The 27,645-nt window shown below is 40.1% G+C and overlaps 1 protein-coding gene across 5 annotated transcripts in view; it reads right to left on the reverse strand.

The window, feature by feature from the left end:
• Positions 1 to 68: 68 nt before the first annotated feature.
• SAMHD1 (SAM and HD domain containing deoxynucleoside triphosphate triphosphohydrolase 1) overlaps positions 69 to 27,645 on the reverse strand; it is a 63,110-nt gene continuing 35,533 nt past the window's right edge. For 3 of the 5 annotated variants that reach the window (XM_073792975.1, XM_019950794.3, XM_019950792.3), the window contains 8 exons: positions 27,282 to 27,390; positions 26,473 to 26,564; positions 24,976 to 25,091; positions 13,323 to 13,462; positions 12,441 to 12,536; positions 7,296 to 7,400; positions 6,593 to 6,730; positions 69 to 2,200 (listed from right to left, as the gene is read on the reverse strand). In XM_073792975.1, the coding sequence (XP_073649076.1) occupies positions 2,066 to 2,200; positions 6,593 to 6,730; positions 7,296 to 7,400; positions 12,441 to 12,536; positions 13,323 to 13,462; positions 24,976 to 25,091; positions 26,473 to 26,564; positions 27,282 to 27,390 (931 nt within the window). In that variant the 3' untranslated portion in view covers positions 69 to 2,065. Of the gene's footprint in view, positions 4,002 to 6,592; positions 6,731 to 7,295; positions 7,401 to 12,440; positions 12,537 to 13,322; positions 13,463 to 24,975; positions 25,092 to 26,472; positions 26,565 to 27,281; positions 27,391 to 27,645 lie in introns of all 5 variants that reach the window. The other 2 variants (XM_019950793.3, XM_073792974.1) reach the window with 2 other exon arrangements.

The raw sequence follows: 27,645 nt of genomic DNA on the forward strand, positions 1-27,645 counted from the left end.
AAAAGGGTCAAAACTGGGCACACAAGTGTGAGAGAAAGTCGTCAAGGAAGACACGGTTGGTTTCAAGATAGAGATACATTCATGACGTTTTATTGCAGCTGTTTCCCTCACCCAGATGAAATAACCAGTCACTTGAACTTGCAGTTCTATTTACATTCTCAATGTGACAATGCGCAGTAACTCTAGAGGCCAAGCTGTTAAAGTCTCCGTTTTTATACGAATAGTGAAGATGTTTCTTAAGAAAAATTTAACCTTGTCAGTGGCACATGGTTCCCATAATTAAAACAGTTGCAAAGAGCATAAAGTGCAGCTGCCTGGTATGTAACAAAAGATGCAAACAAAACAGATTCAAGTTGTTTCTCAGAGAGCACAACGATACAACACTGAGACCACAAAATTGCAGAGTAAAATAATGATTTAAAGGGAGGAGGTGCAAAAATAAAACAATCTTGGCAGAGAAACATTACATTCTTGACCTTGGGTCCGGGCACATGGAGTCTGGGACGGATGCTTCTCCCTGCTGAACATTTCAGAGGCACCTTGGTTAAAACGGACATGACCCAGTACCACGGACCACTTTCCTTGTGCTTCTATGAGCCCATGTGTGACCACATCCCCACCACACAGCACCGTGGTGGGAGAGGAGAAGGGTTCTAACTACTCTATGAATTAGGGTCAACTCTTTATCTACTGAGGGATGGGGGAGGGGTGATAGTGCACAACGGCAGACATTCCAAATACCTGTCACCCTAGTGTCTACAGCAGAGAGCCTGGTTACACAGTGGAAGGTGCAGCACTCCTAAGGCCCTGGGGATAATCCGCTGGCCTTTGGTCTGAGTTCTTCCCCACTCCCTCTTGCTCTTGCCCAGGGCCAGGGCTGGCTCCCCAGGCCCAGGCTGCCAGGGAGTGTCAGGCTTTTGTAAGGGAGCGTCAAAGCACAAGATGTTAGGGGCTCATGACTACACTCCCCACTGCCCTGCCTCTGGCAGCCACCAGCTTTGGCTCTAACTCCAGACTTTGCTCTTGGTGAATTTCTGTAGCACTGGGGATGTGCGTATGGGAGGAGAGCCCTCAGTTCAGGAGCGCTGCTCAACCACTGTGTAGAGACACAGAGTGGAACCTGGAGCTCACTGGGCAATCACTTCATCTCTGCACGAGCAGCTACCAGCAAAAATGAAGTCCCAGCTCTGAGGAGCCCTGAGGATGGACGGTTCCTGTCATGACCTCTGATCAGCACCCAAGCAAGATGCAGAGAGCAGGTGGGAGGGAAGCTGCCTTCTCCAGGCTGGGCAATGGCAGAACCCTCAGGGCTCGGGCAGTGAGCACCCAGGAAAGAAACCAACACGGGCTAGAGCCACAGCTGACCCAGAGAACAGCTTGGTTTGGGGGATCCCTCTGCCACTGGGGCTAGGGGTTTCCTATAAGGTAGTTTTATGCCCCACTTCAGAGGAGGCCAGAGCCCTCAGATCTTTTCAGCAAATCAGTCAGGCCTGTCATCAAAACGCTGGAGCCCCTCCTGGCCCTCATCTACTGTTGATCCCACAGGGCAGCTGACAGGGGGCTAAAAGGGTGAGGGTAGGTGCCTTTCACTAATATTACAGTCACTCAAGGAGAGCTCTCTTCAAATCTGGGGTGATGGGCGCCTCCTCAGGGGCGCAGGATTTTACGTTTTGCTTTTAACTGTGGCTGTTCGTGACAATCCCAAATGCAAATTCCAGTGTGCACCTTTGTCTAATTTCCAAATTTTTTAAAAAACAATCATATGTCCTAAGAGTTCAAAGTACATAAAACAGCGGTTATTCTAAGAAAACTGGCTGCTAAAGAAGAAAGGCTTTGATTAATATTAAAAATAGGCAAGGCAGTGCTTTCCATAGCTCATGTAATAAAGTTTGCCTAATACCTGTTCCTCTAAATAGAAATGACTTAGCATGTGCGTACATTCAAAATATAAAATAAAAAGCACTAGTTGTCAATACATTTGTAGAACTCTGTAATCAAATTCCCTAAGTTAATTCTGTTGGGGGGAGGACGGAGAGGCTTTTTGTAAACAACTGATTGCAGACATTCACACTGAACCATCTCGAAAAAGCTGGGCTCTGCATTTGGATGCTTCTCGGGTGTGAGCTGGACTCTGGGCTGAATCTGTGTAATTCCACTCCGATTTTCGAGGTGTTATAAGTGGAGCTACGATATCACCATCCTGTCAAAGAGAGAGAAACTAGAAATAGAGAAAAGCCAGTTTTCATGGTTTTTGCGAAGGCCTCAGGTACACGTATCTTTGTCCTCCAGACAGATTGCTTCTGAACAGACTTACTCTTGGGAAACCCCAGACTGTATACCTGCTCAGTGTGTGGGCTGAATTAGAAACGCCACGGTCCTAGCAAGGGAAGAGCCCTCAGAGCAAAAGCCACCAGACCTAATCTTTTCACATGGCTAGGTTTTACGGCCCTCTCCCTTCACACACTTCCACGGAACACACTCTGTCCTGGTTTTCCAGGAGAAAGAGGGTCTGCACTGGACCCCTGCTCCTCTCTTTCCTAGTCTCCCCTGTAATAAACGTCCCAGGCCTGTAAGACGGCAAAGGGGGTAAGGACAGCATGCGCCTGCAGAACTTGAGCTTTGCTCCACAATCAAGGCTATAACTTTGGCCCCATCAGCACTGAGTCCACCCAAAACAAGGGATGGTGTCAAAGTGAAGTGACTTGAAAACAAAGAGTGTGAGAAGCTAGGCCCTCTAACACCTGACTCTATCCTGAATCGTTCTTGAACTTGTGGATGGATTCTCGAGGTTATGTGAGGGTACAGATCTGTGAGAGCCTTTATTGCACTAGCAAGAGAACGCTTGTGATAGAATATCGTGGCCTTCATTTGCCTACTTGCTCTCAGATCCACACTTCGCCTCCCTCTGCTGTGCTGTGTAACAGGAGCTGCTCTTGTGAACTACGTTTCCCAGCTCCCGTGTCTACTGGCCTCCAGTCAGGTTTGGCCGATGGGAGGCACTGGTGGGAGGCTGGAAGAGAGGGGGGCAGAGAAGCCAGGGTGTCTCTCCCCTAACCCCTCTGGCTGGGTACAGTGGCTGTGATTCTGCTGTGGTTCTAGCTTCTGCAGGTGGCCCAGCACCTGGACTCCCACCTCCTACCCTAGAGGTGGCAGCAGCTCCCTCCTGTTGTCTCACTGTCCTGTTGGCCCATTTAGCTCTTCTAAAGCTTTCGGATCTCCTGCCCCATATCACATTTCTTCTGCTGACCTACGCTGGATCCGACTTGATAGAGCTATTATTAAAAGCAGCCACACTATTGCCATGACACTCATATTCGGAAGACCCGTACCTCAAGTCAACACAATTTGTTTTCAAACTCGTCTCTATTTCTACCAAACATCCTTATCTCTACCCGTTCTAATTTCAACTCTAGTGAACTTTATGAACGCCGACCTGACTATGTCCCTTTCCTGCTTACACACCCCAGGGGCTCCCACTGCTCTGGTGCTCTTGGCTTACAGCACTGTGCACAGTGCCCCGCCCCATCCCTAAATGCACCCTGTTCTCTCTCACCTTCCGGCCTCCCCCCCGCCCACCTTTACCCAGCTGACTCCTCACCCATTCTTCAGGTCTCAGCTTCCAAGTCCCTCTTTAAATAAGCCTTCCCCAACCAACCAGACTTAAACCCGGCTCCTTTTTGCTCCTCTAAGACTGTCCACACTGCCCCTAACCCCAAAGCACTTACCACACCATTGTGACTGTTATTTACTCATGTGTCTGTTATCCCCAAATAGAGCGAAACCTGTGGGAACTGTCTCAGGTACTGTTCCATCCCTGGCCCCTAACATAGGGCCTGGTGAAAACACTCATTCCCTGACTGAATGTATCTGGATTTAAGTCACTATCACCACATGGCTGAACTTGAATAGCCTCTTGTCTCTCTGCTTCCAGTCTCTCCACGTTCCAATCCATCTGCTGCTAGAGTTTTCCTTCTTCATCAGGGGTTTAGTCTCCTTAGAAGCTACAGTACATAAGACAGACATACTTCCTTATTTCCACTGGTCTCACTCTAGCTGGAGACAAAACCCAGAAGTAAATATTACAGCAGCATGGTAAGTCTTGAATACTCTGCCCACCGTACATAACAGTAAATCTTTCTTAGCTGATTACCCACGCTTCTCCACAATCCAGCCGACTCTTCCGTTTACATCACCTCAACAATAAGACTTTGAGGCCCCCAAACACACCCAACTTGTTCCAGTTGCATTTTTGTGTAGCTCCCATTTCTCTCTGCTACTCATCCAAACACAATCCAGCCTTCTGGATGTAGGAGAATCCTCCCTCCTGCCTAAGACTTTTCTTTCTTCCTTTTTTTTTTTTTAACATCTTTCTTGGAGTATAATTGCTTTACAATGGCGTTAGTTTCTGCTTTATAACAAAGTGAATCAGCTATACATATACATATATCCCCATATCTCCTCACTCTTGCGTCTCCCTCCCACCCCTATCCCATCCCTCTAGGCGGTCACAAAGCACCGAGCTGATCTCCCTGTGCTATGCAGCTGCTTCCCACTAGCTGTCTATTTTACATTTGGTAGTGTATATATGTCCATGCCACTCTCTCACTTCATCCCAGCTTACCCTTCCCCCTCCCTGTGTCCTCAAGTCCATTCTCTACATCTGTGTCTTCATTCCTGTCCTGCCCCTAGGTTCTTCAGAACCATTTTTTTTTTTTAAGATTCCATATATATATGTTAGCATACGGTATTTGTTTTTCTCTTTCTGACTTACTTCACTCTGTATGAAAGACTCTAGGTCCATCCACCTCACTACAAATAACTCAATTTCGTTTCTTTTTATGGCTGAGTAATATTGCATTGTATATATGTGCCACATCTTCTTCATCCATTCACCTGTCGATGGACACTTAGGTTGCTTCCATGTCCTGGCTATTGTAAATAGTGCTGCAGTGAACATTGTGGTACATGACTCTTTTTGAATTATGGTTTTCTCAGGGTATATGCCGAGTAGTGGGATTGCTGGGTCGTATGGTAGTTCTATTTTTAGTTTTTTAGGAACCTCCATACTGTTCTCCATAGTGGCTGTATCAATTTACAGTCCCACCAACAGTGCAGGAGGGTTCCCATTTCTCCACACCCTTTCCAGCATTTATTGTTTGTAGCTTTTTTGATGATGGCCATTCTGACTGGTGTGAGGTGATACCTCATTGTAGTTTTGATTTGCATTCCTCTAATGATTAGCGACGTTGAGCATCCTTTCATGTGTTTGTTGGCAATCTGTATATCTTTGGAGAAATGTCTGTTTAGGTCTTCTGCCCATTTTTGGATTGGGTTGTTTTGTTTTCTTTTGATATTGAGCTGCATGAGCTGCTTCCATATTTTGGAATTCAGCACCACCAAACCAGCTATACAACAAATGCTAAAGGAACTTCTCTAAGGCTTTTCTGACAGCTCTCCCAAAGCTCTGAGTCCTAACAGACTCACCTGTGTCCCTCCCTCTGGCATCTGACAAAGAGCCGATGTACTGGGCTACTCTTTCACGTCTCACCTCTGGTTTTTGTTTCCTTCAGCACCCAACACAGGGGGGCGGGGGTGGGAAGCAGCTAAGGTGTTGTGAGAGACAGCACTAGGCCAGGAAGTAGAACTCTGTTTCCCACTTGCCTGCCAATCATATTCATTCAGTCAACAAATATCAACTGGTCACATTCTCTGTGCCAGGCACCCACCATGTGCAGGTCAATAAGGGACAATTTCAACAACATTCTCTATGGGATTGGCAACTAGAGAATTTAAATAGGTTATAGGTTTGGGAATGCTGAGTTTGAAATAAGTTAGAAAACTTATTATCAGTTATATGTGGCCTTAAATAAGTTAAAGCTCAGCTTTGGTAACCTTCTCTTCAAGATGAGGACACAATATCTCACCCCCCCAGGGTCACTGGGAGGACTGGGTGAGACAACTGGTGAGAACACTGTCAAGTACTATTCACATGTTCACCATCTTAAACTTTTATTATTAGGACAATAGTGATAAACAGAGCACCCACTCACAATTGCTGTAGGAAGAAACTGCTGGTGGACACAGGTTCAGGCATTTTAAAAGGAAAGCTTAATGTGGAAAAACCTTTTTCTCCCAAACCAAAACCAAATGACATTTTTTTATTTATTTACTTTAAACTTTTAATTTCATATTGGAGTATAATTGATTAACAATGTTGTGTTAGTTTCAGGTGTACAGCAAAGTGATTCAGTTATATATACACATGTATCTATTCTTTTTCAAATTCTTTTCCCATTTAAGTTATTACCTAATATTGAGCAGAGCTCCCTGTGCCATACAAGGTCCTTGTTGGTTATCCATTTTAAATACAGCAGTGTGTACACGTCAATCCCAAACTCCCCAACTATTCCTCCCCACTACTGTTCCCCCCAGTAACCGTAAGTTCGTTCTCTAAGTCTGTGAGTTTGTTTCTGTTTTGTAAATAAGTTCATCAAATGACTATATTTAAATGAGAACTTTTCAGAGGGATGTAAGGATTGCTTGCGTTTTTTACTTAAAAATTTGTGCAACATATGTGAATAATGTCACCCACCTGTGGCTTGGTGAAGTCATTGATTAAACACCACTGAACGAAATGCTGTTGTGCAGCGTAGAGACTCCTTTTATCCGTCTTCTTACAATAAACTCGAATCAGCTGCTCAGCAAATACCTCTGGCAAAAACTGTGAAACCTTTTCAAAGAAGGAAAAATTTCACTGTCACCTTGAATTCACACACTGAAGAGAGATCAGCTGTTCCTAAGCTCCGTGCTTGATGTTATATTAAAAGCACCATGTTGTTTTGCTATTTTATCCCAGTGATAATCCAGAGAAAAGAATTCAAGGCAGCTGTCATATTGCAAAATGTCCCGCAATTTTATGTCCATTAATAGAAGATGAAAGGTTTGTATGATATAATTACATGAAGACGACTGACCCTCACACAGAAGATCTGCAAATACGCACATTTCACTTAGATGACTTCAACCATATGACACTCCCTTCCCACCAGACTTATAAGCTAGCCTCTAAACCAAAAAACAGAGCTTTCTTCTGTGTTTAGCAAACAGGATAAACTGGCTCTTAAGATGGTCTAGGCTACACAAAATCAGGTATACTTTAATTTTAAAGATATGCTTCTGCTTCTTTTTTTTTAAACAGTACACATTGACTTTAGGACTCAACCTGAAAGTAAAATGCAATTTACTGTAAAGTTCCAAATGCCACTGTCGTATATTTGTTTTACCTAAGTAGTTACCTGATTTTTAGTAATCATGATTGCCTGGCTGGGCTCACTCTTACAATAGAAGCGAACATGATCAATAGGATTCTTGTCTTCCATTCCATAATCCATGTTGATAACCTTAATACAAGCAATAAGTAAGTGATCGTGTACATAATAGCAATGAGAGTTCAATTCAGGGTTGTGGGGCATCACAGGAAACGAAGCAGAGCTCTCTGGAGGTTGAGAAGTAGGAGCCCTGGTAGGGTGGCTCATAGCGGAATAAAGGTAGCTCTGGTGCATGACCCATAGGGAATTGGTCTTTGAAATCTGGGTGGGGTGGGAGGGGTATTTGTGCTTTCAACATAAGTAGGGTATAACGTCAATACCTACTATGTGATAGACACGTGGCAGGCACTGTTGTGTAGAGATACAAGGACCCTTGATAAAATCCCAGCCCCCGTAGACCACATGGCCTAGACTGAGGTAGAACAAATAATTTAAAAAGTAACTATCGGGAATCCCCTGGTGGTCCAGTGGTTAGGACTTGGTGCTCTCACTGCCGGGCCCGGATTCTATTCCTGGTCAGGGAACTAAGATCCTGCAAGCTGTACAGCCTGGCCAAAAAAAAGTAATTATCTAGCACCATTTGTTATAAGAGCTACCAAGGAAAAGCAAATGGTACTGTGAAACTTTGTAACCTGGGAACCTAGTAGTCTGGGGCTCCTAGGCAATGACTGGAAATGTTTTCCTGGGAAAGTGACATTACTAATAAGTGAGCAGGAATTAACAAGGCCTAGGTAGGAAAGAAAAGAATTCCAGGCAGAAGAAACAGCTCTGAAGCAGAGAGGACTGAAACTTGTCTGCTGGTTTTAGTAGCACTGAAGTCATTGCTGATCTTAGTGACAGTAGTTTTAATACAGGCAGACGTCAGAGATATTCCAATACATGCAAAGTGCAATAAAATGACTTGCAATAAAATGAAATATAGCTGTATAGTGATGGTGACAGAGAAAAGGTTCATAAGTAGATGAGAAGGGACTTCCCTGGCGGGCCGGTGGTTAAGACTCTGTGCAGGGGGCACGGGTTCGACCCCTGTTCCAGGAACGAAGATCCCGAAAGCCATGTGGCGTGGCCAAAACAAACAAACAAACAAAAAACAAGGCAAAACAAAAAAGAAGTAGACGAGAAATGAGAGAGAAGACAACTTTTGGAAGTTTGGCTGTTACGAGAGGCAAGAGGGGAGAATATGAAGCGGACTGTGGTACCCAGGAAAGGTAAGGGGACACAACTTTTCAATGAGTTTAACCCTGAAGAAGAGAAGATGGGTAAAGAGGAGTGCAGGGTTTGTTATTTTCTTAAGATGAAAGTCTGTTTAACTGCTGATGGGAAAGTCAAAGAGAGAGAGGAGAGAACGCATACTGTGTGGTTCTGCAGACGTTCTGAGACCAATTGCTCTCTGGCTGCACTGCCCAATGGGGTAACCACTGTCCATGTGTGGATTTTTACAATGTCAAGTCATTAACATTAAATATAAGATTAAAATTAGTTCTTCAACTGCAGCAGCCACATTTCAGTGCTCAATAGACATGTGTGGCTAGTCACTACTGAAATGGACAGCACAGATACAGACCATTTCCATCACCACAGGAAGTTCTATTGGACAGCCCTGGCCTGGAACACAATTAGAAGGGTTACCCTTAGCCTTTTGATAGGAAGAGAGACACTTCCCCACTGTACCAGAGCGAAGTCTGAACACAGCTGCACGTGGAGGCAGACGGTGTAGGTGGAGAGAGTTCCTATCTAATAACCTATATTTTATCTCTGAAATAAGAGCTAAAGTGGAGTTAGTCACTGAGAGTGAATACAGTTGGGGTTGGGAAGCAGGGCTGCAGATTTGGGAGGAGTGAAGATGGTTTGAAATAGTCACTATGGAGACTAGGAGAATTGCACTAAGCTTGCCAGAAAGTCCAGAGGGCCCACCTAGGGTTGGTGACCATGAACTGTCATTCAGCGTTTTGCGAGGGAGTTGAGGGTAATTGCAGAAAATGACTGAATTAATGGAAACACGATCTAAGTTAGATTGGGAGAGAAATAAAGATAGAAGATCACTAACCAGCTGGAAGAAAGTCAGGAGACAGTAAACTGGAGGTCCTGATGAGCTAGGAACAAGTAAGTAAGGAAGAAAGGGGTTTATGGACAGAGATGGGATGCTTCAGTTAGTGATTTTTAGAGGGAGGGCATTTTCAAATGTTGATAAGGTTCAGAGGTGGAGGGGATAAGGTCACTGAAGATGAGGATAAGGAGATCAGAGTTGGCGCCATGTGGACTATGAAGCCACTAAGGATGATGGCAGGAACCGGAGTAGAGTGGAAGGCTCTGCACCATGCCAAAACCTGCAACCAAGAGGACAGGAGATGGTTTAAGGATGTCAGTCTCAGAGGAACAGGGATCTTGCATGGGGTCTTGAAGTGGTACTAGGGAACAAGAGGACTGATGAACAGGAAGGTCTCCTGACCCTGAGGAATGTGCTTTTCCTGAAAGAGCTGCAGGGGAATCAGGCTCTCAGGGGACAGCCAGGCTGCAACAAAGGCAAAAAGATAGTCAGAGAAGAGGCTAAAGATAGAGGGGAGTTAGTTAATTACGGAGTGGAAATTCCAAAGGGCTCCAGGGACAGGTTTGGGACAGGGAAGAGATTGGAAGTGAAGTAAGGGGAAGAAATAGAGTAATGTGGTGATGACGGTACAGAAAAGAACAGATGATAAGAGGGGCTTATCCTGTGAGTGGTGACTGAAGAAAACCGGTATATGTGCTTTGCTGGCTATGCTGCCAGTGGCCTGTGAGACAAGGGTGGACATCTGAGATTCAGCCATGGTCCAGAAGTGAGACCAGGGGTCTGCAGTACACGGCCAGCCCTCCCACTCTGCATGGTCTACTGGCTTTGATAGCTGCATTCCTTTATCTGTGAGGGAAAATTGCTCAGTCCTCCCCATGGTCCCAGGGCTGGTGCTGTCACAGGTCTCTCTCCTGGGTGTTGTTTCATAAGGGCGGGACCTGCTGCAGCACTGACATTTTACCCATCGTGCTAAGGCATGAACACTAGTCAAATTTTCAACAATCTAAGTGCCACTACCTCTTCGGTATTTACTTCCTTGGCTTTAGAATAGTAATAAAAGGCAAGCCCTATTTTCTTCATAATGCATAACTGTAAATTCCTCCTTAAAGCAGATTTGATAAAACCATTATTTTCCAGAAGGGCAATGTTATACAGAGATCCCGTGCTTAACCAAGGACTCAAGAGTAAAAAAGTAGCTACAGACCAACAACAATGAATCTTTAATTCTAAATAGTACATTATGTTTTATAGCCCATTACATAATCATAAAAGTTACTACATACAGTCCCCAAAGGGGCCATGTATGGTAAGATGAACCACGTAAATATATTACACTGTCAAGCTATAACTAGATGCTAATTCATGATAAGACATTTAATTAGCAATTTTATTGCTTTCTCAGAATACAGACAGGCTTTACCCATCTTAAAATGGAAAGAGTTTCAGATTATGAAACTCTTGTACCATACTCACTGTAAAAAAAAAAAAATCACCTGCAATTCCACCACTCGGGTAGAAACAGTGTTAACATTTTACTATTAATATATCCAAAATTTTTTCAATATGTTCACTGCACACACATATTTAAATGTAATGTATATACATTTAAAGAAACAAAATCATTCTGTACGTACTTTTTTTCACTTATTATAAACATCTTTTGATGTTAAAAACAACTTTTAATGTTTGCATTATTCCACTGAATTTCCTATTGAGAGACATATATAGGGACTTCCCTGGTGGTCCAGTGCTTAAGACTCCACGCTCTCAATGCAAGGGGCACGAGTTCGATCCCTGGTTGGAGAACTAAGATCCCACATGCCATGTGGCATGGCCAAAAAAAAAAAAAAAGACATACACATTTTTCCCCTAATTTCACACTATAATAAAGCCACAATAAATATATTTGTGCTTTTTTTTGAAAAACTGATCACCTCCTTTGGACAAATCCCCAGAATGAAACTGCTGGGTCAGTTAAAATTGACCCTAGTTTGGTCTCTTGTATCAAGTTACACTCCCATTTTCACATACCTTTATTATCACAAAATCTTATAAAAATTTTTTTATCTTATACGTCTGATAATCAAAAAACTCGTTGCATCAATTTGCCTATAGGTTAACAAGAAAGTTAAACTTCTTTCATGTCTATTGGCCATGTGTATGTCATCTTCTCCTATGCATGGCAGCCACCTGAAGTACCTCTGATCCTCTATCCATTGGGAGATGGGGAGGTGGGGGACCAACTAGGAGTAATGCCTGCACTGAGGGCAAAGGGCAGACACGTGGGAGCCCAGGGATAACATTCTGGAGAGTGAAGCCTTTCAGAGCCTCAGGAAGTCAGGATGTGAGATCCCTTTATTCTGGTGGAACCTCATCTAATGAAACAGGAAACTGCAGCCTGATCTGCAGATCTGAGGCACTTCATCACGCAGTCAAGTGAATAGAGAGAGGGTCCAAGGGCAGTTCACTCACTGTGTCCCTCGGCAAAGAATGGTTATGGAGAGATTGCCTTTTGCTCAAAGATGCATCAGCAAGAGAATAACAAATGAGAGGCTTATGGAAAAAATACACAGAGAACACTGTCCTGAGATTTCAGAGAAGTAGAACTCTGAAAAGAATTTCTTAGAGGAAACAAGAAAATGTGAGAAAGCCGTTTGGCATTCTCATTAGGATACAAGAAGACACTACATCCTCTATGAAAATAGGAGTCAAAAAGTCTTAACTTTTTCTTTTGTGTGTGTGTGCAATTAAAATATTATTGGTATGTATTACTTTTTTGATCAAGAAAACATTCAAAAATCACTATATACAACATTCTATTAATGACATGACCACAATTACATAAAAATATTTACAATATTGACATAAAAATGTCAAAGAAGGTTTTAAAACTGCTTAATGTTAGTTTTTTTCTGTGATATCACAGGTGATTCTCTTTCTTCCATCTTTCTGTATTTTCCAAATTTTCTATAATGAACATGTACTACTGTTATAATGGGGGGGGGTAGCGGTGCTTTATTTTAAATAAATTCTTTGCTTAGTATGTTATTGGACTAACTACTTACATCCACTATGAAATCTTCAGCCTTCAGTTCAGGTTCTAGCACCATGTCACTGGGTTTAGCACTGGCGACCCCTTTCGGAAGGCTTTCGTAGTTTTCCTAGAAAAGACGAGGCTCCTCATGTTAGAACTCCAGTTCTTCATTCTACAGTGTTTGTGTCGCAAAGAGGTTCCCTCTCTAAAAACAGCACTTTACCAAAAAAAGTGGGTAGAGATTTCCCTAACAAATATATGGTTTCTGCCTATGCCATCTTTTAATCAAATCACAATAGTGCGATTTTCATAACAGCATTTCACATTGAAAAAAATGTGGCATTAACGTGTTAGTAAAACAAGAAGTAAAGTGTGACCCAAGGAAGTATCATGAGGCGGGGTGTGGTTATCAGTGTGGCTTTTGTTATGCGCTTTCTGGCAAAGAGAAAACCCTTCAACAAGCAGGAGAGATAACTGATAACTGAACTAAAGAAGGCAAGCAAGCACCATCTGCGAGAACCTGATAGTCTGCCAAAGAAGGAAGTAGTTAAAGCAGGTCCTTAGAGTGTCAAAGAAGCTCATGCAGATACCTCATTTTGAGGCCCCTTTTACTCACATTCATTTTCTTGCCTTTGGGTCTAGACAAAATTTGAGGCTCCCCTCTCACTTCTGACATGAGAGAGTAAAGGTTTTGGAGTAAATGAGACCTGGCTTTGAATCCTGGCTCGCTAACTGTGCTTCCAAAGGCAAATTATTTAATCTCTCCCAAGCCTCGGTTTCTTCATCTGCAGGGCAGGGCTCAGAAGACTGATGTGAAGATTAAGTGAGAACGTGTAAAGGGCTTAGAATACAGTCGTGGTATTGTGATGGGCTAATGGTTTCCTCCTGGGGGTCAGAGGACCTTTCAACTTACCCTTTTAATCTTTATTTGTCCTATAGGCTGAGTCTCACCCACAAATTTGTATAGATTACGGCATTCAATTTTCTTTAAAATCGCTCGTGCAGCATCCAATTTGGGATCAGCAGAGTATAAAATCTCCAGAAAAATGTTATCTGCCAATTTGATGAAATTTCAGTTACATTAAAATGAAAAAACAAAATTTTAAAAGACTCATACATTGCTGTATGACTCATACATCGTCTGAAATGATTTCAAGCAGTTTACAAACGTAGGTACACTATGATTATAACAATGTGAAAAAAAATTTTAAAGCCTGGAGTGAAAAAACCTTTGTAAAAGTGTTGCAGTCAATGTCTCATATTTGCTTCAAGGTAATCTAATAGCGGGAAAGGGGAGAGATGAGACAAGACTGCACTGGAGTTGATGACTTGAGACTGGGTTTTAGGTACAAAGGGGTGTATTAATTTATTGTTATGTTGGTTTTTAAAAATTATTTATTTATTTATTTTTATTTATTTGGCTGCGTCAGGTCTTAGTTGCAGCATGCGGGATCTAGTTCCCTGACCAGGGATGGAACCCAGGCCCCCGGCATTGGGAGCTCAGAGTCTTAACCACTGAACCACCAGGGAAGTCCCTATATTATGTTTTTTTACAGAGAATGATACTTAAGGATTACAAAATTATGTCTGAGATCTGCTTCAAAATGGCCCAGGGTCTGATGGGGTGAAGGGATGAAGCAAAATTGTCATGCGTTGATAATTGCTGCAGCTAAGTGATGAGGCTAAGTGATGTAAATTTCCTTAATAATAAGTTTTTAAGGGAATTCCCTGGCAGTCCTGTGGTTAGGACTCTGTGCTTTCACAGCCAGGGCCTAGGTTTGACCCCTGGTCGGGGAACTAAGATCCCTCAAGCCTCGCAGTATGGCCGCAAAAAAGAAATAAAAAAAGTTTTTAAAAGTTTCATTCCATGATGATAGAGGGTAGTTTATTTTCCTTCTTTCTTTTTCTTCCAACTTTTTATTTTGGAAATTTCAAAATAAAATACCTTTCACTGAAATTTATCCACTGTTAACATTTTCCCACATATGCAAACACTCTCTCCGTGTGTATGCACATAAATTTTTGAGGAAACATTTGAAAATTACAGACATCAATACCTTTCACTCCTAAATACTTCAGCATGTACCTTCCAAGAACAAGAACGTCCCCCAACATAACCACAATCATGCCAAGAAATTTAATACTGATATAAAAATATCTGACATACAATCTATATCTGAATTTGCTTAATTGTTCCAATAATGCAATTTATGAATTTTTGTTGCTGTTTAGAGAAACCAATCAAGTATTATGGATGACATTAGTTATCGTGTTTTATAGTCTCCTCCCATCTAGAACTAGGATAATTTCCCTGACTTCTTTCACGATGTTGACATTTTAGAAAAGTTCAGGCAGTCATTATGTAAAATGTCCCAGACTTTGAACTTGTTCGACTGCTTCTTCACCATTAGATTCAAGGAGAACACTGTTGTCGAGAACACTGTATAAGTGTTACAACATCTAAGAACACTATATAAGAGCTTGGCTCAGTGCATCACATCACAAGTCACATAATGAGCTTTGTTATATTTATGGGTTATGTTAAGTTCCAACAGTTGGTTAAAGCAATAACCACCACCCCGCCCCGAATTTCTCTGTTATAAATGTATCTTTCCCTTTGTAATTAACAATCTGCAGGGTAATATTTTGAGAGAGTCTGACTATCCCAATAAGTTGTCAACCAATGGTTTAGCATTCATCGATAATCGTTCATTGAATCAATCACCGCATTTTGCAAAGTGAGTTTTATTAAAATGCCTTTTCTTGGCAAAATAAAATATTAGTAGTCTATGTCATTCACGTCACCCACAAATATATGTACCAATCCACGGTTAACACATTCCTCACCCTCTCAGTGATGCTGTCTACAAACCCCTCTCTCCATCTTTAGTTTTCATTATTCCTTTACACATTATACGCACAGTATGAAAAACAGAACAATTTTATTTTAACATAAACAAGACCAGGGGTGGGATGAACTGGGAGATTGGGATTGACATATATACACTAATACGTATAAAATATATAACTAATGAGAACCTGCAGTACAGCACAGGGAATTCCACTTAGTTGTACAGTAGAAACTAACAACATTGTAAAACAACTCTACCCCAAAAAAAACAACAGCAACAACAACAAAAAACAAGACCACGCTTTTCTTATCCATGCTTTTATCTACCCTATTCCCAGGTGAATTAAAGAAATGCTTTTCCCCATGACAGAATCTCACTTCCTGAAGGCCCGTCTAATCCCTGAGGTTCATCTCAAAAGGCACCTGATTGTGAAACCTTCCCTAATTCTTCCAAACCAGAGATGTAATTCCTCTTTGAACCCCATGGAACTCAACTGATACTCTTCTTATGCCTTTCATCTTATTCTACCAGGTACAGGTTTTGGGGTGGACTTATATTTTCATTTCTGTTGGCTAAATGGGTAAAAGAAGGATTACTGGATCACAGGATACATATATGTTTAAAAGAAAATGCTCAACTTTTCCCAAGTGGCTGTACCACCTGCATTCCCACCAGCCATGTACGAGAGTTCTATTTGTTCTACGTACATGTTTTCAGAAGAGTCATGTACAAAAGTGAACTGCTTGTCTATTAAATTTAATGACTAAAATATCACTAAAATAGTGTAAACAACATTCAACTTGGGATCAGAAGACTTGGTTTGAGTTCAGCTTTGCCATTTTTTAGGATAAGTTGCTTTCCCTCATTTGGCCTGTTTCCTCATTTGAGGGGTTTTAAGCAGATGATCTCTAAGGTTCTTTTGAATTTAACATTCTAAGACCTCAATTTAATTAAGGGATTTGGGGGTAGGGTCTTGCAGGGAAAGGGAGGGAAGGGGTACGGTCCACCTATTGCTTAGGAATATTGAGGGATAAAGACCAAGGTTTAGCATTGGTATTTGCTAAATGTATTAGCATTTAGAAAATGGTTACTTAAGACAGTGGTCATAACATTTGCAATGCTTAACATAGCTACATCCAGATAAGCTGAAACATCCATTAGAAATAGGAATTTAGGAAGCAGTGAGAACAGATAAAGAAACAGCATATTCATATGATAGACTACTACTCAGCAATGAAAAGGAATGAACTACTGGTACATGCAATCTGGATAAATCTGAAATACATAATGCTGAGTGAAAGAAGCCTTACACAGAAGAATACATATGGTATGATTCCATTGATATAAAATCTAGCACAGGCAAATAGGTTGCTTCTCGGGGTGAGGTAGGGACAGGAATTGACTGGGACAGGGCATGAGGGAATTTTCTAAGGAGAAGATAAGGTTCTGTGTCCTGCATTTGTTTAGCAAATGTTACACTTACCATTTTTACATTTATACAAATTGCATGTAACTTTTACATCAAAAGAAAAAAATCTATAAACAATTAGTGAACTTTAGTTAATCTGCATGCTGAAGGAGTTAGGGTAAAGTATACTGACGTCTGAAATTTACTTTAAAATGCATCAAACCTTAGATAGATTAATAAATGGGTAGAGGGATGGTAGGTAATAAATATGTGATAAAGCAAGTCCAGTAAATGCTAGAATTTAGGTGGTGAGTATACAGGTTTTAACTGTAAAATTCTTTCAACATTGCTATATATTTTCAACACTTACCCCCAAAATGTGAAAAAACATTCTAAAAAATTTAAAAATAAGAAGTGAAGATTTGGGACTGCCCTGGTGGCACAGTGGATAAGACTCTGAGCTCCCAGTGAAGGGGTCCCGGGTTCGATCCCTCGTCAGGGAACAAGATCCCACATGCAGGCCGCAAATAAGAAGCCTGCCTGTCACAACTAAGGAGCTGGTGCAATCAAATAGATAAATAAAAGCAAATTGATTTAAAAAAAGAAGTGGAGATTTTTAAAGTAAAGATAAGGTGAGTTGCTTTTGGAAATGCAGCAAAAGTAAGGAAGGCTCTCACATGGTCCTATTCCTTCAAGGTCATGTAGTTAAGGACAATAAGGATTATATGACTGCTCAGAATAATACGCAAGAAAACTACAATGATCCCTGTCTGAAATGATGAAAGCTGGAAAGGCTATATGCTTGTTCTCCCATACTCTGGCAGATAAAGCACAAAAATGTAACCTAATTTCTTGTCTGGGATTTTTGACATTGTTACAACATCCAAGTATGTGATCAGTGAACTCATCTTACCGAATGGGGTAAAAACCAGTTTGGGTGTTCTAGAACTTTCATGGTGAGCAAGAGCTATGTATTGTCATGAGCACTTAAGACCTCATTAAAATGTATGATATTTTAATGGTTTGTCAGTTAACCCCAAAGTGTATAAAATGCAGAATTCATTTCTTTTCACCAAAAGATAATTTAAATGTAATATAATGTTACAGGATGAATGGCTGGGACTGGTCTCTGAGGAAAACTGAAGATGATTTTTTAAAACACAGCATCACTTGCTTCATTATGAGCAAAAGTTAAAAATAAATATCCAGGGAGGCGCCTTCAAGATGGCAGAGGAATAAGATGTGGAGATCACCTTCCTCCCCACTTATACATCAAAACTACATCTACATGTGGAACAACTCCTACAGAACACCTACTGAACGCTGGCAGAAGACCTCAGATTTCCCCAAAGGCAAGAAACTCCCCACATACCTGGCTGTTTGGCTGACACGCTCTGGTGCTCTGGCTGGGTGTCAGGCCTGAGCCTCTGAGGTGGGAGAGCCAAGTTCAGGACATTGGTCCAGCAGAGACCTCCTGGCCCCATGTAATATCAAACGGCGAAATGTCTCCCAGAGATCTCCATCTCAATGCTAAGACCCAGCTCCACCCAATGACCAGCAAGCTACAGCGATGGACACCCTATGCTAAACAACTGCAAGACAGGAACACAATCCCACCCATTAGCAGAGAGGCTGCCTAAAATCATAATAAGATCACAGACACCCTAAAACACACCATCAAATGCAGTCCTGCCCACCAGAAAGACAAGATCCAGCCTCATCCACCAGAACACCAGCACCAGTCCACTCCACCATGAAGCCTACACAACCCACTGAACCAACCTTACCCACTGGGAGCAGACACCAAAAACAAGAGAAACTACGAACCTGCAGCCTGTGAAAAGGAGACCCCAAACACAGTAAGTTAAGCAAAATGAGAAGACAGAGAAACACACAGCAGATGAAGGAGCAAGGTAAAAACCCACCAGACCAAATAAATGAAGAGGAAATAGGCAGTCTACCTGAAAAAGAATTCAGAGTAATGATAGTACAGATGATCTAAAATCTTGGAAATACAATGGAGAAAATACAAGAAACATTTAACAAGGACCTAAAAGAACTAAAGAGCAAACAAACAATGATGAACAACACAATAAATGAAATTAAAAATTCTCTAGAAGGAATCAATACCAGAATAACTGAGGCAGAAGAACGGAAAAGTGACCTGGAAGATAAAATAATGGAAATAACTACAACAGAGCACAATAAATAAAAAAGAATGAAAAGAATTAAGGACAGTCTCAGAGACCTCTGGGACAACATTAAATGCACCAACGTTCAAATTATAGGGGGTCCCAGAAGAAGAAGAGAAACACAAAGGGACTGAGAAAATATTTGAAGAGATTATAGTTGAAAACTTCCCTAATATGGGTAAGCAAATAGTCAATCAAGTCCAGGAAGTGCAGAGAGTCCCATATAGGATAAATCCAAGGAGAAACATGCCAAAACACATATTAATCAAATGATCAAAAATTAAATACAAAGAAAAAATATTAAAAGCAGCAAGGGAAAAGCAACAAATAACATACAAGGGAATCCCCATAAGGTTAACAGCTGATCTTTCAGCAGAAACTCCGCAAGCCAGAAGGGAGGCAGGACATATTTAAAGTGATGAAAGGCAAAAACCTACAACCAAGATTACTGTACCCAGCAAGGTTCTCATTCAGATTCGACAGAGAAATTAAAACATTTACAGACAAGCAAGAGCTAAGAGAATTCAGCACCACCAAACCAGCTTTACAACAAATGCTAAAGGAACTTCCCTAGGCAGGAAACACAAGAGAAGGAAAACACCTACAATAACAAACACAAGACAATTAAGAAAATGGTCATAGGAACATACATATCAATAGCTACCTTAAATGTAAATGCATTAAATGCTCCAACCAAAAGACATAGACTGGCTGAATGGATACAAAAACATGACCCGTATATATGTTGTCTACAAGAGACCCACTTCAGACCTAGGGACACATACAGACTGAAAGTGAGGGGATGGCAAAAGATATTCCATGCAAATGGAAATCAAAAGAAAGCTGGAGGAGCAATTCTCATATCAGATAAAATAAAGAATGTTACAAGAGACAAGGAAGGACACTACATAATGATCAAGGGATCAATCCAAGAAGAAGATATAACAATTGTAAATATTTATGCACCCAACACAGGAGCACCTCTATACATAAGGCAACTGCTAACAGCCATAAAAGGGGAAATCGACAGCAACACAATAATAGTAGGGGACTTTAACACCCCACTTTAACCAATGGACAGATCATCCAAAATGAAAATAAATAAGGAAACACAAGATTTAAATGATACATTAAAAAAGATGGACTTAATTGATATTTATAGGACATCCCATTCCAAAACAACAGAATACACTTTCCTCTCAAGTGCTCATGGAACATTCTCCAGGATAGATCAAATCTTGGGTCACAAATCAAGCCTTGCTAAATTTAAGAAAATTGAAATCGTATCAAGTATCTTTTCTGACTACAATGCCATGAGACTAGATATCACTTACAGGAAAAAATCTGTAAAAAATACAAATATATGGAGGCTAAACAATATACTGCTAAATAACCAAGAGATCACTGAAGAAATCAAAGAGGTAATCACAAAATACCTAGAAACAAATGTCAATGAAAACATGATGACCCAAAACCTATGAGATGCAGCAAAAGCAGTTCTAAGAGGAAAGTTTATAGCAATACAATCCTACCTCAAGAAACAAGAAACATCTCAAATAAACAACCTAATTTTATACCTAAAGCAAATATAGAAAGAAGAACAAAAAACCCCAAAGTTAGCAGAAGGAAAGAAATCATAAAGATCAGATCAGAAATAAATGAAAAAGAAATGAAGGAAATGATAGCAAAGATCAATAAAAGTGAAAGCTGGTTCTTTGAGAGGATAAACAAAATTGATATCCATTAGCCAGACTTATCAAGAAAAAAAGGAAGAAGACTCAAATCAAGAGAATTAGAAATGAAAAAGGAGAAGTAACAACTGACACTGCAGAAACAAAAAGGATCATGAGAGATTATTACAAGCAACTATATGCCAATAAAACGGACAACCCGGAAGAAATGGACAAACTCTTAGAAAAGCACAACCTTCTGAGACTGAACCAGGAAGAAACAGAAAATATAAGCACACCAATCACAAACACTGAAATTGAAACTGTGATTAAAAATCTCCCAACAAACAAAAGCCCAGGACCAGATGGCTTCACAGGCAAATTCTATCAAACATTTAGAGAAGAGCTAACACCTATCCTTCTCAAACTCTTCCAAAATATAGCAGAGGGAGGAACACTCCCAAACTCATTCTACAAGTCCACTGTCACCCTGATACCAAAACCAGACAAAGATGTCACAAAAAAAGAAAACTACAGGCCAATATCACTGATGAACATAGATGCAAAAATCCTCAACAAAATACTAGCAAACAGAATCCAACAGCACATTAAAAGGATCATACACCATGATCAAATGGGGTTTATCCCAGGAATGCAACGATTCTTCAATATACGCAAATCAATCAATGTGATAAACCATATTAACAAATTGAAGGAGAAAAACCATATGATCATCTCAATAGATGCAGAAAAAGCTTTTGACAAAATTCAACACTTATGATAAAAACCCTCCAGAAAGTAGGCATAAAGCGAACTTACCTCAACATAATAAAGGTCATGTATGACAAACCCACAGCCAACATTGTTCTCAATGCTGAAAACCTGAAACCATTTCCACTAAGACCAGGAGCAAGACAAGGTTGCCCACTCTTACCACTATTATTCAACATAGTATTGGAAGTTTTAGCCACAGCAATCAGAGAAGAAAAAGAAATAAAAGGAATCCAAATTGGAAAAGAAGAACTAAAAGTGTCACTGTTTGCAGATGACATGATACTATACATAGAGAATCCTAAAGATGCTACTAGAAAACTACTAGAGCTAATCAATGAATTTGGTAAAGCAGCAGGATACAAAATTAATGCACAGAATTCTCTTGCATCCCTATACACTAATGATGAAAAATCTGAAAGAGAAATTAAGGAAACACTCCCATTTACCACTGCAACAAAAAGAATAAAATACCTAGGAATAAACCTACCTAAGGAGACAAAAGACCTGTATGCAGCAAACTATAAGACACTGAGGAAAGAAATTAAAGATGATACCAACTGATGGAGAGATATATCATGTTCTTGGATTGGAAGAATCAATATTGTGAAAATGACTATACTACCCAAAGCAGTCTACAGATTCAATGCAATCCCTATCAAGCTACCAATGGCATTTTTCACAGAACTAGAACAAAAAATTTCACAATTCATATGGAAACACAAAAGACGACGAATAGCCAGAGCAATCTTGAGAAAGAAAAACAGAGCTGGAGGAATCAGGCTCCCTGACTTCAGACTATACTACAAAGCTACAGTAATCAAGACAGTATGGTACTGGCACAAAATCAGAAATATAGATCAATGGAACAGGATAGAAAGCCCAGAGATAAACCCACACACATATGGTCACCTTATCTTTGATAAAGGAGGCAAGAACATATAATGGAGAAAAGACAGCCTCTTCAATAAGTGGTGCTGAGAAAACTGGACAGCTACATGTAAAAGAATGAAATTAGAACACTCCCTGACACCACACACAAAACTAAACTCAAAATGGATTAAAGACCTAAATGTAAGGCCAGACACTATAAAACTCTTAGAGGAAAACATAGGCAGAACACTCCATGATATAAATCACAGCAAGATCCTTTCTGACCCACCTCCCAGAGTAATGGTAATAAAAACAAAAATAAACAAACAGGACCTAATGAAGCTTAAAAGCTTTTGCATAGCAAAGGAAACTATAAACAAGACGAAAAGGCAACCCTCAGAATGGGAGAAGATATTTGCAAACAAATCAATGGACAAAGGATTAATCTCCAAAATATATAAACAGCTCATGCAGCTCAATGTTAAAAAAACAAACAACCCAATCCAAAACTGGGCAGAAGACCTAAATAGACATTTCTCCAAAGAAGATATACAGATTGTCAACAAACACATGAAAGGATGCTCAACATCACTAATCATTAGAGACATGTAAATCAAAACTACAATGAGGTATCACCTCACACCAGTCAGAATGGTCATCATCAAAATATCTACAGACAATAAATGCTGGAGAGGGTGTGGAGAAAAGGGAACCCTCTTGCACTGTTGGTGGGAACGTAAATTGATACAGCCACTATGGAGAACAGCATGCAGGTTCATAAAAAACTAAAAATAGAACTACCATATGACCTAGCAATCCCACTACTGGGCATATACCCTGAGAAAATCATAATTCAAAAAGAGTCATGTTGGCTTCCCTGGTGGCGCAGTGGTTGGGAGTCCGCCTGCCGATGCAAGGGACATGGGTTCGTGCCCTGGTCAGGGAAGATCCCACATGCCGCGGAGCGGCTGGGCCTGTGCGCCATGGCCACTGAGCCTGCGCGTCTGGAGCCTGTGCTCCACAACGGGAGAGGCCACAACAGTGAGAGGCCCGCGTACCGCAAAAAAAAAAAAAAAAAAAAAAGTCATGTACCACAATGTTCACTGCAGTTCTATTTACAATAGCCAGGACATGGAAGCAAACTAAGTGTCCATTGACAGATGAATGGATAAAGAAGATATGGCTCATATATACAATGGAATATTACTCAGCCATAAAAGAAACGAAATTGAGTTATTTGTAATGAGGTGGATGGACCTAGAATCTGTCATACAGAGTGAAGTAAGTCAGAAAGAGAAAAACAAATACCATATGCTAACACATATATATGGAATCTTAAAAAAAAAAAAAAAGGTTCTGAAGAACCTAGGGGCAGGACAGGAATAAAGACGCAGACATAGAGAATGGACTTGAGGACACAGGGAGGGGGAAGGGTAAGCTGGGACAAAGTGAGAGAGTGGCATGGACATATATACACTACCAAATGTAAAATAGCTAGCTAGTGGGAAGCAGCCGCATAGCACATGGAGATCAGCTCGGTGCTTTGTGACCACCTAGAGGGGTGGGATAGGGAGGGTGGGAGGGAGGGAGTTGCAAGAGGGAAGAGATATGGGGACATATGTATATGTATAACTGATTCACTTTGTTATACAGCAGAAACTAACACACCATTGTAAAGCAATTATACTCCAATACAGATGTTTAAATAAATAAATAAATAAATATCCACAGCTTGCTCACATTGTCTTATAATCTCTTCTTCCATTCCTATCCACACAACAATGGGAGACTAGTATACCTGCTATGCTGTTATTAAAACAAAACACAGAAACAATTTAGATACATTATCCCCTATAAGTAACTTTGTCATCAGTCCAACCCAGATTAATTAACAAGCAAAAAGCAAACTCACTTGTCACATTATAAACTGTAAGTACTTATGTACAGTGTTGTCAGTGTACACAGACATTTGATACAGGGAATCACCATTTCACTTCTAATCTTTGATTTAGTTATGATTGGAAAATGACTAAAAATTTACAAGTGTAATGGGGACTCTCTATATTATATGTATATAAAATAAAATCTAGCAGAGATGGAGCAGGAAGTTGATCTTGGTTGTGTCTGAGGCCACTCAGTTTCTGTTGTTCTTGCTTGGTTCAGAGCCTCCAGCCTTTCCACTGATTCTGTCATGTTGTTTTTAGTTAAGCAGAGACAGTTTTAGGATTTGCAACTAAGAACTCTGACTGGTACACGCTTTTTGGTTTACCTCTTTTGCTTTACTGATCTTTATTTCTCAGTCTACACTTTCCCACATTAAAGAATCAGCTGCAACCCCTCACCTCTCTTCCTTCACACCCTAAGCCGCAGAGTTTGTTTCTGCTGAAATGTTTCTCACATCCTGTGTTTTGCAACAAAAATCATGTTAAAAGGGCAAGTCAGCTTTTTGATACTAGTATGGTATTAGTCCAGCTGTATTATAAGTTAAATAATAATTTGAGTACTTATGTGCCAAGTACTATTCCTGGTGCTACATGCCTCATTGAAGTATCACAACAGAACTATATGCTAGGTGTCATTACTCCCATCTTAGATGAGGAAACTAAGGTTCAGAGAGGTTAAATAACTTTATTAAGGTTACCTTGTTAGTACAAAGCAGAGATAAAACTCAAATCCAATAGTATACAATCACTTTAGAAGCTAAATACATTGGAATGTTTGGAAAATAACTCATCTGCAATCCAGGGTAAGTTTATACTTAATCTGAGATGGACCACCTATGTTACCTTCTAGTTCTTACCTGTCAGCTTAGTGAAGGCTTCCATGTCATCAATTGCTGTAGAAATGTGATACTTTTTTCCTTCAGAACCTGTTATCTCTATGTAAGGGTCTGCTTCGAGGAAGGCATCTGTAATCCTAAAGATCATTTTATAAACATTTATGCTTATGAGAAATTTTGAATATTTGTTTTATGCCTTGCTTAAAGTTAAGGAAATCTTTCTACTTTAGGGAAATAAAATCTTGAGACACAATGTTCTAAAGACAACTGCTTCTCAGACTTACAGATATAGAGAACAAACTAGTGGTTACCAGTGGGGAGAGGGAAGTGGGGAGGGGTAATATAGGGGTAGTGGATTAAGAGGTATAAACTATTAGGTATAAAATAAGCTACACGGATATATTGTACAATGAGGAATACAGCTAATATTTTATAATAGCTATAAATGGAATACAACCTTTAAAAGTTGTGAATCACTATATTGTACACCTGCAACTTATAATTTTTAAAAAAGCAAAAAAAAAAAAAGACAACTGCTTCTCAATCATGCTAAATAAATCCATGGTGATTTGTGAACTACTACATTTACTGTGTTCCAGGCATTATAACAGAGCTTTAAATACATCATCTTATTTAATCTTTCCAACTATAAGATAGATGTAATCAGCCTCAATTTTACAGATGTAGAAATTAAGGAATTTTCATTTAATCAAGTTAGGAAGAAGTGGTACCAGGCTTTGTACCTACATCTCTCTGATTCTCCACATTAAAAACAAACAAAACAACAAAATCTCTTACCAAAGTGACAACCATACAAATAGGAGAAAGAATTCTAACCAGTGTGCTCATGAGAAGAGATGAGGAAAAGAGTAGAAAAGAAGGTAAATTTTCTCAACACAAATGTTAAATATGAACATGAAAGGCTTAAAATAAATCAATTTAAAACTATTTTAGAGACATGGAATTAACTTGACTCACACCCAACTTTTGGTAATTCCTCATGGCGTCTTTGAGTCACACAGAGACCTGGCTGTACTTTTCTGCTTTGGTTCTGACTGGATCAGGGAGAAGAGGTGAAATTCCTGTAGGGTTTTACTATTTGCTACTAATTTTGATAATTGACAGGGTAAGGAGCAACATTAATCTTAATCTTTAAAATTCATTTTTGTCATTAATTTCAGAATATCAATTATCCACGTCCCACCTCTCACCTCCATGACTAATATCTGGTACCTAAGCGACTACCTGTGCGGAGGTCTAAGCCATCCCAGCGTGGCCTCCTTCCTGCCTAGCCTAAACCCCATCTTCTGCTTGAATCTATCCTCTTTACCCACTTTCCTCCTCACCTCTAATGAAGTTCACTTTCTGCTAGTTTTTATTTGTTTAAGCGAACCATTTTAGGTTTGTTCACTTAAAATTCACTTGAATTTACCTAGAAATCTCAACTTGACCCAAGTATGATACTCTAGCAAAGCATCATGGAAAATTTTATAGGGAAATAACAATCGAATTTCTTACATTGTATCAATGATGTTGCCAACTTTGTGTTGATAAGCTCTGCGATGCAAAGAGTTGCGTGTGTGGAACATGTCATACAGGTTTCCAACCTCCTGCAGAAGAATGTGGAACAATGTAGGATCAGATTAGGGATCTTCCCGGACCGGGGCACGAACCCGTGTCCCCTGCATCGGCAGGCGGACTCTCAACCACTGCGCCACCAAGGAAGCCCTACTGAGTGTTTTAACTCAGTGACACATTCTGTTTTAGGCATCTTAAATATAGTCTTTAAATTTCCCAATACCTCTAGAAATTAGGTATTATTATTCTTATAGTCTTCATTCTCAAGAGAAAGACCTTCTATAGTATAATACTGTAATGTTCTTTAGTTACATGATTCTAACCTAGCATGGGACCTAATGATTTTAGGATTTTAACTACCATGAAACACGTAATATAGTGATTAAGGATAATACTCAAGCCAAACTTCCTGGATTGAAATTCCAATTCTGCCATTAATTGTATGTCTTCTCTGTGCTTCAATCTGCTCATCTGTTAAATGGGATAATAACAGTATCTATTCCATAGGGTGAAGGAGGATTGAGTTAATCCCTCTAAAGCACAACATTCAATAAATGTCTATCATAATTTTATTATTATTTAACAATGCAGTAAAAGTGAAAAGAGCCTTAAGATACTTCCAAATGCTAAGCATGAAGTAAAGAGATTGACAATTTACCAGGTAGTGATTTTTCCAAATTAGTTAAAGGTTATTTCTAGATTTCACACTAGGAACTATACCTTCCTCGTTGTTCTCTGACATAGCTTACCTTTTCTCTAGTACAAATGTGCTTCCTATCATCTACCTCACAGACACGGGCAAACTTAATAAAGCGCTTGTAATCAAAATTATTTTGGATTCCAAGATGATGGCAGTCCCTAGAAAGATTCCAAAGCAGAGAAATTAAATATTTCAACAAAGGAAACGGTACCTTAAATATCAACACTAAATTTATACAAGAATTTTATTTTGTTTGTTTATTTAAATAAAAATTGTATATATTTAAAGTATATAAGGATTTTTTTTTTTTTTTTTTTTTTTTTTTTTTGGGGTAAACAGGCCTCTCACTGTTGTGGCCTCTCCCGTTGGGGAGCACAGGCTCCAGACGCACAGGCTCAGCGGCCATGGCTCAC

This window comes from Tursiops truncatus, chromosome 15 (assembly GCF_011762595.2).
Source record: "Tursiops truncatus isolate mTurTru1 chromosome 15, mTurTru1.mat.Y, whole genome shotgun sequence".
NCBI classification, from domain to species: domain Eukaryota; kingdom Metazoa; phylum Chordata; class Mammalia; order Artiodactyla; family Delphinidae; genus Tursiops; species Tursiops truncatus.